At 47.0% G+C, this 11251-nt stretch overlaps 1 protein-coding gene across 2 annotated transcripts in view; it reads left to right on the top strand.

The window, feature by feature from the left end:
• Window positions 1–112: 112 nt before the first annotated feature.
• Window positions 113–11251, top strand: part of TRAM2 (translocation associated membrane protein 2) — an 87504-nt gene continuing 76365 nt past the window's right edge. The window contains exon 1 of one of the 2 annotated variants that reach the window (XM_064287354.1): window positions 113–334. In XM_064287354.1, coding sequence (XP_064143424.1) covers window positions 215–334 — 120 coding nt within the window. In that variant the 5' untranslated portion in view covers window positions 113–214. The remainder of the gene's footprint in view (window positions 335–11251) is intronic. The other variant, XM_003404435.3, reaches the window with a different exon arrangement.

Raw genomic sequence — 11251 nt, 5'->3', positions numbered from 1 at the left:
GCGGGTGGAGAGGGGGCTGCGGCCGGGGGCGGTTCCGGGCGGCGGGGGCGGGGGCGGGTGGAGGAAGGGGGCGGGGCCCTGAAGTTGTTCCGCGCTGGGCCGGCAGCGAGCGGGCTGCGGGCCGGCGGGCGGACCGGGCCGGGGTTGGAGAAGTTTGCGCGGCGGCTTGTGAGCGCAGTGTGCGGGCCCCGCCGGCCGCTGCGCTCCCGCTGCCATGGCTTTCCGCAGGAGGACGAAAAGTTACCCGCTCTTCAGCCAGGAGTTCGTCATCCACAACCATGCGGACATCGGCTTCTGCCTGGTGCTCTGCGTCCTCATCGGGCTTATGTTCGAGGTGAGGGAGACTGGAGCGAGGGCGGGAGGGGCGGGCAGTGTTCCCTCTGGTGTGCCGCCCGGCATTCCCCCGCGGGTCCCCGGGTCCTCGTCTGAGCTAGGAACGCCAGGCTGCAATGTAGTTTATCTGCAGCCACCAGCTTCGTGCACTGTACCCCCCACCCCTGCTTTGTGAATTGTACCCCCCCCGCCACTTGGCTTCTTGGTCAGCCCAGACACCACCCTCCGGCCCGCGCTGTGCGAGCCTGCCCTGCTCTGCCGCCCCCTTGGGCACCCACTGTATCCTGCAGCTCTCTCTGCAGCCCTGAAACTCAAGCCTGGCGTCGAACCAACCGCAGCGCTGCCACCCTGGCCTGACGCGTGGGGTTTCCTTTCTGGCGTCCGGGAGCCAAGCCCGGAGATTCCCAGACCCGCAGTCATTGCACAACTCCTCCCAAGCGATGGCCATCAGCCCTTTTGGGCTCTTCCAGTGGGCTCTTCCTCTTCTACCTCCCAGTAGGATCTTTTGCATCCCTAACTCTGGAACGTGCTAGGGGGCTCACATGGGGCCCTGGCCCCATCCCATAAGTGCCGATCTGGAGCCCTCCTGCCCCCTTTTTTCTGCCCAGCCTACCCCAGCACGTTTTGGGGTATCCGTTCGTCACTCTTGACTGCCTCTGTAGATCCATCTGTGGTGGACCCAGAGATTCTTCCCCTTTACAGGCGCAAGGAAAGGAGCAGGGCACCTTCTGCTTTTAGGGGGAAGGTGCTCTTTCCCGCTGTGGGGATAGCAGTGTGCTGGTGTAGGCCTCATAGAACAGAATGTTTCCCTAAGCCCTAAAGAGGTCAGGATCCAAGGGGGTTGCTTCAGGGAAGGTCTCCCTACTCTTGGAGAGCAAGAAAAATGTGATATTCAAAAGTGAGAAGAACTGAGGGAAGCTGGGTATAGGGCCTGCTGTCGTATATCTTGCCTCAAAAGTGAGATATGTGACACTCCCCTCTCTCTCACCGAAGTCTCCTCTGGTTCCTCTGAAACAGGGCCTTGTCCTCCCTTCTGGGTAGGGTTGCTTATCTGCGTTCTCTGGGGATGGGTTAGGAGGCTGTAACCATTTATAAACTGCCTTGGCGATGAAGGATTCCTAGTGAGGCTGATTTCTCCCTCCAATGCCCCTCTGTCTCCAGGTTCCCTGGCGCCTGTTGACAGATGACTGTGAGGGTCCTGCTTGGCTGGTGTAGCTGCCCTCAAGCTGGGGACATTCTTGTGCTGCCCGAGTCAGGGTTGGATGTGTGAATGTGGCCTTTACTGGGCTTCGGGGTCTGTTGGAAATAAAACTGAGACTAGGATTTGGGTCGACACTCCAATTTTTAGTAGTGTTCTTTTAATTCAAACCCTCCCTCCTCACTCACACCCCCTACAGTTCTCCTGGTATATTGGTAAGGGCTTTGTCAGGACAGACCCTGTATCCCAATTCCTGCGGTGCCAACTAGTCTGACTAAAAACTACCTGGAGCCTCAGTTTCCCCATCATTAAAATGAGGCTAGTAAAATCTGTCATCCTCCAAAGGTTATAGTAAGGTTTAAGTGAGATCATGTAGGCAAAAAAAGCCACAGTGTATTCTACAAATGTGAAAACAAGTCTCTTGCTCCTTGAGCCCTGTTATTATTTATCGTAATAATAGCTTAATGAAATAACAGAGTTTTTTTGCCCAGCCGGTACCTCAGTATCTACTGACAGTCTTCCATTGTAAGAGGCCTCGCAGTGTGCAGGTTACCAGTATTGCAGGGTGTGTCTGGTAAGACACATATGACAGCTGTAGACCTCATAGCCACATGCTTAACACCTGGTGAAGACTCTTGCATGGCCTCATGGCTCTCCTGTGTTTTTGGCACTTGTTAAGGTTTGTGGTTCTACCTGCTTTATCTTTACTCAGAAAGATCCCCCTAGCTTTTGAGCTTAGTACCTCCTTCCCTCCCTGTCTCTTGTCTTGTGGAAAGACCTATGCATTTCATCTGCCTTTCTGTGGGAGGTGAAAAGTGCTAGGAGCTCTTACTCCCAGTACCAGAAGAGAAAGTCTGAAGGTGGCAAGAAACAAAACAATACACTGCCCCTCACCAATCCTTAGGATTGGACTGGGGAGTGTGGAAAAGACCCTGGTCCAAATGCCTGCAGACCCCCTATTCCCACCATCCTTACCACCTCCCTCCTGGAGAACCCTAGGCCTGTGGACAGGGCAAGTTGTCACCTTCTCTGAAGTGAATTGCGGGATGGTTGGTCTGTGCTAGTTTGGGATATAGATGGCCATGCCCAAAGCCTCCCTTATCAAGGGTAGTAGGTTCTCATTTTTCATACTCACTGACTGATTCTTCACATAATTAGGTATTTGCGGGGGGCAGGGGCAGGTAAAGGGAGCCCTTGATAACTGCTGCCCACATCAAATGAGAGCAGGAGCTTCTGAGATACTTTTAGGGACTGATGAGAAACAAATAGGAGCATCTCCACACCTGGAGCGAGGAAGTTCTGATGGCACAGTGGTTAGGAACTCAACTGCCAACCCAAAGATCAGTGGTTCGAACCTACCAGCTGCTTTTCAGGAGAAAGATATGGCAGTCTTTTTCCATAATGATTTACAGCCTTGGAAAGCCTATAAGGCAGGTCTGGTCTGTCCTACAAGGTTGCTATGAGTTGGAATTGAATTGATTACAATCAGTTTAGATTCCTCAGAGAACTTATTGGATATTACTTAGGGTCTGGGTGCGTTTGCACTCTCCCTGGAGGTGTGTGGTGTGTGAATGTGTGTATGTAGGGGTATACATTGTGGTGTGTTGCGGGGGGGTATGCATGAAAAGAGGATGGGGCAGTCTAGCACCAATACACTTTTTCCTTGAAGGAAAGACAAAAGGAGGTGAAAGGGCAAGGGGGAGAAAAGGAGAGAGGACATCAGACTCTCGGGTTTCTAACTTGGGACCAGCCTAGGATTCCTTCATTCAAAAACTGAGCCAGGAAAACTCAATTATAATTCTTCCCACAAAGAGCTACTCTCCTGGCCACACCTCCCTCTGGGGTCCCCTGCCCAGCCTCTGCCGATGAGCTGGGCCCGTCTCCTTCACTACCCCAGGCAGTGCAGCCCTGGACTGTATCTCATCATTGCCTTACTCTTCTCCCAACTTACTAGTCAGCTCTCCAGTCTTCAGTGGTGCTTTAATTTTCCTTGTCACAGACCCCAGGACTTCAGTTTTCTGTCCTCTGGGATACAATGACTTCAGATTCCTTCCTTTGGGATCATTTCCTTTGGGAATGCACACGAAAGGGTGTGTTTTTTGGTTTAGTTTTGGGCCATTCTGAGATCCTTCTCACGTTACCAAGCCAGGGAGACACATTCTTCCCCCTTGTCTTAGTTATCTGGTGCTGCTGTAATAGAAATACCACAAGTCAGTGGTTTCAACAAATGAGTTTATCCTCTTGCAGTTTAGGAGGCTAGGTGTCCAAATTCAGAGTGCTGGCTCTAGAGGAAGGTCCTTGTGTCTGAGCTTCTGCCTCTGGGCGATCTTCATGTGGGTTGGCATCTCTCTTCCCCCATCTTTGCTTCTCGGCCTGTCTGTTTAATCTCTTTTATATCTCAGAAGAGATTGATTCAAGATATATATACCCTGTACTAATCCTGCCTCATTAACATAGCAAAGGCATTCCATTCCCAAATGGGATTATAACCACAGGCATAGAGGTTAGGATTTACAACACATATTTTTGAGGGGACACAATTCAATCCATAGCACCCCTGAAGCCAGGTTTTCTCCCCTTTCTCCAGGCTGTTTGGAATAGAGCTGTTCTGTGCGGCCACAGCACTTGGCTAAAAAATCTCAGGAATGTGGAGCTTTATTTCCCCCTCCTTCCTTTCCAACTTTCTCTTTTTTAACTCTGCTTTTGGGAGAGGTGGCGCAAGGGGGAGTTTTTCTACTCGACAGTTTATTCCTTCAGTCCTTTCTTAGGTGGAGTCTGGCCGGACCGGCCTTCAGGCTGCGGGCGAAGGGTTGGAGTGTGTGTGCTTGTGTGTGTGTGAAATTTGAAAGCAGGCCCCCCCTCCACCTTTGCTTTCCAGTGTCCTGTTCAGTGCCACGTTTCAAACTGAAACAGGCAGGGGAAGAGGGAAACTTCATTGGTGACTAGAGAATGAGAAAAGGGGGGCACAGTGAGTAGAGAAGAAGGAATTTATACACTCCCTTTAAAATATCATTTTGAGGCAGAAGCTTTTTTTTTTTTTTTAGTTCATTTGCACGCTCTGCAGCTGCAAGGAAACGTTTCTAAAATTTTGGGCTCATCATTTATAGGTTTGGTTTCTGTTTGGTCTGTGATGACTTAAGAGTATAGGACTCAGAGGACTTTTTGGGTAGTGGCTGGTTTTTGCTTTCTCATTGCTTTGGAGGCAGATGTGGTAGGTCTACCTTTTCTCCAGGAACTGCTTTCTTCCCTGTTCCTGACACTATGATTGACTTGTCAAGATGAAATGTTTGTACTATGTACAATGGAAGCCCATTGTGTCATAACCTGTCAGTACATGGGTTTCATGGCGCCAGTTCACCTCTCTCAGACATACTGTAGGCAGTAAAAGCCTGAAACGAGGCTTCCGATCCTGTCTCTTAATGTTTTGTGTTGTATTGTGTTAATAGAGAAAAAAAAACCAGTTGCTGTTGAGTTGATTCCAACTCGTGTGTCAGAGAACTGTGCTTCATAGGGTTTTCAATGGCTTTATTTTTTCAGAAGTAGATTGCCAGGCCTTTCTTCCGGGGTGCCTCTGGGTGACTTAACCTTCCAGCCTTTCGGTTAGCAGCTGAACTCATTAACTGTTTGCACTACCCAGGAGGTATGTAAATGGCACAGACATACATCTGTGGACATATGTCATCTTTCTTTGACTAACATCTAATGTGCTTTTGAACCTCCCCCGCCCCCCCGCCCCAAAGAAAAGCCGCTTGCTGTCAAGTTTATTCTGACCCTATAGGACAGAGTAGAACTGCCCCATAGGGTTTCCTAGGCTGTAAATCTTTATGGAAGCAGACTACCACATCTTTCTCCCGCGGAGTGGTTGGTGGGTTCGAACTGCTGACCTTTCAGATAGCAGCCAAGTGCTTGAGCACTGAGCCACCAGGGCTCCATTGAATAGAGAAGAAGGAATTTATATGTTACTTCTGAAATATAAAGAAAGCTTTTATAGTTCCTAACTTTATACATCTACCTCCCCAGCCTCTGGCATAGAGCTATAGCTGTGTTCTGGAGAAGTTAGGAGAAAACTAGGGAGAGGAGGCACTTGGGTGCCATTGTTCTGTGATTGGATTTCTCCAGGTATCCCTTAGCGATTTGAGCAGTGGAACAGAATTTGGAACTAGTGATGAAGCCTCAGGTGTAAAGCTATCCTATGAGATGTAAGGGCACATTTTCCCTTGGTGAAAGTGTGATATCCAGAAAGGTGGTATTGATTAATTACTGAGTATTTAAGCCCGGCTTGGAGGATGAAGAATAATAAACGTGTAAAACTTGCCAGCTCAGTGCCTGGCACATGGGCACTTAATCAATGGTCTCAGCAACTGCGCTGATTACTGTTGTTATCGACTTTATTGTGAGTAGGCTTTCCCACCATCAGATGGGAGGTGGTGACCCTAGAGGTAAAACAAGCAGCCCTTCCAAGTTCTCCAGTGCTAGCCACCTTCTCTCCAAAGGTGGATGATTGCTGTACGCTGAGTCTCTCTTCCCCAGTGAGCCTTGTGGTGTGGCTGCTTCACAGAGGACATCTGTTTTCTCTCTGACATCCATCTTATTAGAACATGGACCGTGGGTATTGGAGAGTCTTAGTGCTGCTACTGTCAGCTTTGCTACGAGGAGACTGCCCCTCAAGCGAAATAGATGCCACTTGTCTCTGGCCAGCCGTGTTGTCTGACTCCTCAGTGGTTCATTTCTTGGAGACACTCTCGGGACCGGACACAACAGAGCACTTTAGTCCTGACTGTTTGTAGAATAACATGTGTTGCTATGGTGAAAACTTCACTCTGGCAGGCATGAGCTCCTTTTTGATCTGCTTCATCCTGGTCAGGGGCCTCAGAAATTGCTCTGTGGCATAGCTGATGTACCTCTAGTTCCCACCCTGATAAATGACAAAGCCAGAGGGTTCATAATGATAAGACCTGATTAGAGTTCCCAAGGTACAGAAGCCTTTCTAATCAGCGAGAGTGCTCTTAGCAGGCTTTCTGGGAAACTTTACTGATACTATCTCTTAACCTTTTTATCCAGCTGTGTATCTGGCATCCATTGGTATCTAATGGTTAAAGGGAGGGAAAAAAAAGAAAAGAAAAAGAAACACTAAAACTACAAAGTGGCTCCTGAACAGCTTTTCTTATTTCATGAGCAGACCTTTATCTTTTATACAGTCTAGTACTTTTGCCTTGATCTCCCTCCACTGTCCAGAGTGGAAGAAAACCAAACCTAAATGATTTAGTCACAGCTGGTTTACGTTGCTGGTGACTGTGTGGTTAAAAGAGCTTGGCAAGTGACTTTTCTGGACAGCTCTTGGTGTAGGTTCACACAGGTTTCCTTACTTTCCAGTAGAGGAAATGGGGCCCAGTTGAGAGTGGGGGGTTCTGAGACCTTTGGAGCCCTCTGTAGAGTTTGTGGCAGCCCAGGGATTAGGTGAGGGGCTGCTATGTGGCTCTCCGCCTGAGCCACGTTGCCACTTGATGGCTTCCCTCATTCGTCTTGAGGGATTGGCAGCACATCACATCTGTGAAGTGCATTACTAGCCTCACCCTATAATCTGGATGGTTTATGGGGGGTGTCATACCCATTCAGAGCGTGGCTTCTAGTGGAGAGACTTGGCCAAGGACCATCCACTCTGAGTTAGAGGCAGAGCCAAAATAAGAATTCAGCAATCTCTGGCTCACATTTAAGTCTCAGCTCCGACGCGTCCACCAGTGGGGCGTCTACAGAATGTAGCCACAGGCTGCTTTATTTTTCTTTGTCTGAGTGGAATGTATTTATTACCTGGAAGTCATGTTTGTGGGCCATTGTTGCACATGGAGGCTTTTCTGCCTGGAACAGTCATTGAAATGTGCATCTCTTTGAAAGAGAATGACCCAAAAGTGTGTGTATCTCATGTGAACACAGGCAAATGGGCAGAGGCTTGTCTTATTATTAAGTAACTGCCTATTATTAGCCAACATCCCTTTAAGAATAGATGCTTCTGCCTAGTATATTTTCATTGTTTTTATTATCAAGTTAACATTGTGGTCATAGCTCAAGGGTGCATCTTTTCTTAGTATTTTACAAGTTTAAGGGCTTGAGGGAAAACTAGATGTCATCTATTATGTTTAGAGAAGAGGAAATGAAGCCCCGCAAAGGTTAGGAGATTTGCCTAGGACGGTAGAGTGAATTTTTGGCAAACCTGAGGCCTGAACCCGCATCTTCTGACTCAAGTCTAGTGCTTTTTGTACTCCCCTGCCTACTGGAATTTCAGGCTCTACCTTTGTATGTCAGTGTATGTGTGAAAAAAAAAGTGTAGAAATCTTGAAATTGGTATGTCACTTTTAAAAGTGCTACATTCATTTATTTGGCGGTTGCTGATGGAGAGGCTGCTGTGTGCCTGTGTTGAGCTCTGGGAATACAAAGATGAATAAGGTGGGGTCCCTGTCCTTAGAGAGGTCACAGTGTGGTTGTTTAAAGCCGATAAACTATCTGCGTATAGGAGTCAGATCTTGAGCTTGATATAAGTGGCAGATGCAACCTCACACTGTTGGGCCTCAACCTCAAGCCACTGCTGTTGGTAGAATGGGTGGTTTACTAACTTTGGTGACCCAATTATTTTCTCCTTTGAATTTTTTGTTGATACCATCTGTTTTCACTAACGAAAGGCATGCTGATTAAAGGACTGATTCAGAAATTTTTTTTATGATTTATGGATTTTGATACCCATTATCTGGGCTCACATATGTCCCAATGACTGCTGGACATGGTAAATCCTACTGATATTAGTCAATGATAAAATAGTTTTTAAAAATTTTATTTCTTGAGATTTTGCAAAACATGAGGTAAAACATGAAAGCTCCTGGCAGTGACTGCACATGCATTTTATTCTTATCTCCTTCTTAGGCTTTTTATTATTTTTCATGAAACTTTTCAAAACATGGTGCAATGCATTCTTCGTTACTGCAAAAGCAGTACTTAACAGCCCAAATAAAACTAAAGGAATTTGAATCTCACAAAAATTATCACTACTATGTATTCTTGATTATAACATAAACAGTACTAACAGCTAAGAAGCAGAAACACCTGCCCTGGAATATTGCAGACCTGTTCACAGTGGTGTATTCCCCCTGCTACACATGGAAGCAGTGATTGGTCCTTAAGATCGAATGCGGGGTAAGAATAACTTATAGGAGTTGGAATCATTTGAAAAATACCACTGCAATGCATTGTTCCTTATTACAAAGGCATTACTTACTGTTCAGAAGCTAGAAAAGCAGTCCTGAAAGACTCAAAAATAGAGCAGGGAGCCAGTAATATCTGGAAACGATGGTGTCAGGGAGAAAATGGCCACCATGGCTGTTCCGATAAATACATTTGCCTGAGAACATAGTAACTGGGAAACATAACTAGGAGGCTTATCTCACAGAAATAAAGGCAAACCTGTCAAAAGTTTACAAAATTCATCTACCTAGGAGACATCACCTAACACACTGCTCGTTGTATATAAAATGAGGCTCTAACTTAGGGTACTTGGGTTTCATGCATTTCAAAAGGCCCCCACCTTGAGACTAAACTTAGGACTACCACCTTCCTTCCCAAAGAACTCCAGAGGCTTAAAAAGTTCTTGGAATACCAGTTTGTTCCAGGAGTCACCAAAGGGTTAAATTCAGACCTAACACTTTACGATGTGGGGGTTGTCCGATGTGGGGGTTGTCCGTATTCAAGGAGAAGAGTGGTGGTCACTCCTAGATATCTTGTGAGGCCCAGTTGGTACTCTTATATGTACTTTACTGCTCTGAGAATGGGTGTGTGTGTGATTTCTAATACTGGAAGGGCTTTATTGGTTAAGGGCTTGGCTGTTCACCAAAAGGCCAGCAGTTCAAACCCACCAGTCGCTCCTTGAAAACCCTATGCGGGCAATTCTACTCTGTCCTGCTGGGTTGCTACGAGTCAGAATTGACTCAGTGGCAACGGGTTTGGCTTGGTGTGTGTGTGTGTGTTTGTTTATAATTTTTATTGTGCTTTAAGTGAAAGTTTACAAATAAAGTCAGTCTCTCACATAAAAACTTATATATACCTTGCTACATACTCCCAGTTACTTTCCCCACAATGAGACAGCCCACTCCCTCCTTCCACTCTCTTTTTGTGTCCATTTTGCTGGCTTCCAAGCCCCTTTACCCTCCCATCTCCCCTCCAGCCAGGAGGTGCCAACATAGTCTCAAAGTGTCCACCTGATCTAAGTAGCTCACTCCTCACCGGCATCCCTCTCCTGCCCATTGTTCAGTCCAATCCATGTCCGACAAGTTGGCTTCTGGAATGGTTCCTGTCCTGGGCCAACAGAAGGTCTGGGGGCCATGACCACCAGGGTCCTTCTAGTCTCAGTCAGACCATTAAGTCTGGTCTTTTTATGAGAATTTGGGGTCTGCATCCCACTGTTCCCCTGCTCCCTAAGGGGTCCTCTGCTGTGCTCCCTGTCAGGGCAGTCATTGGTTGTAGCCGGGTACCATCTAGTTCTTCTGGTCTCAGGATGATGTAGTCTCTGGTTCATGTAGCCCTTTCTGTCTCTTGGGCTCTTTATTACCTTGTGTCCTTGGTGTTCTTCATGCTCCTTTGATCCAGGTGGGTTGCGACTCATCGATCCATCTTAGATGGCCGCTTGCTAGCATTTAAGACCCCAGACGCCACTCTTCAAAGTGGGATGCAGAATGTTTTCTTGATAGATTTTATTATGCCAATTGACTTAGATGTCCCGTGAAACCATGGTCCCCAAACTCCTGCCCCTGCTTCGCTAACCTTCTTTGCTTTTGGTTTAGTCCAGTTGTGCTGACCTCAGCTGTATTGAGTGTTGTCCTTCTCTTCACCTAAAGTAGTTCTTATCTACTATTTAATTTGGTTTTTGTTTTTTATTGGTTAAAACCCTGGTTGCAGCGGTTGAGAGTTTGACTGCTGACCACAAGGCTAGCAGTTCAGATCCACCAGCTGCTCCTTGGAAACCCTTTAGGGCAGTTCTTCTCTGTCCTGTAGGGTTGCTGTGAGTTGGAATCAACTCAATGGCAATGGGTTTGGTTTTTTTTGGTTTGGTTTAAAGTTAGGAGAACTTTTCCTTATGGTTTCTTGAGACTTTTAACATCAGAACCACAGTGTGGTTTGTAATATTCCTTTTGGATTGGTAGAGGTGAGGATCATACCCGGGATGAGAAGGACATACTCCTCTGAGCCTCAGTTGCCTTGCCTTTGAAGTAGAGAGAGGACTTCTTAAGAAAGCTGAATTTTGTAGGGGCAGAGTGTTATTAGTTTGATCAGGTTGTTATTCATCTTTATTGTAAAAGTACAGATACTCTTTGTTAGGGGGTATTTATTTATTTATTTTTACAGGGGATTTTCAAAAGAGACTTTAATGACCCACCACCATTATGAAGATGTGTGTCTGTTGGGGAGGGGGAATAATATGCCTGTTTCAGGACCATGGGTAGGGATGATGTTTAAGAAAACATGTTGGTCTTCTGTCCCTCGAAAGGACTACCTAGACCATCCTGGTTAGTCCGCCAGTGGTTACTGTTTGTGTGTGGCACAGTGTTAGAATCTGTGAAGAGATGGCACACGGAGCCTGTGAGAATGTGGCTTTAGAGCTTAGAGGTGCCATGGACATAATATCAGCTCCTTTCCCCAAGTTGAGAGCAGTTTGGGTGCTCCTGACCTTGGGGAGCAGTC

This window comes from Loxodonta africana, chromosome 1, assembly GCF_030014295.1.
Source record: "Loxodonta africana isolate mLoxAfr1 chromosome 1, mLoxAfr1.hap2, whole genome shotgun sequence".
Classification (NCBI taxonomy): Eukaryota; Metazoa; Chordata; class Mammalia; order Proboscidea; family Elephantidae; genus Loxodonta; species Loxodonta africana.
This window is presented reverse-complemented; position numbering and strand designations above follow the sequence as displayed.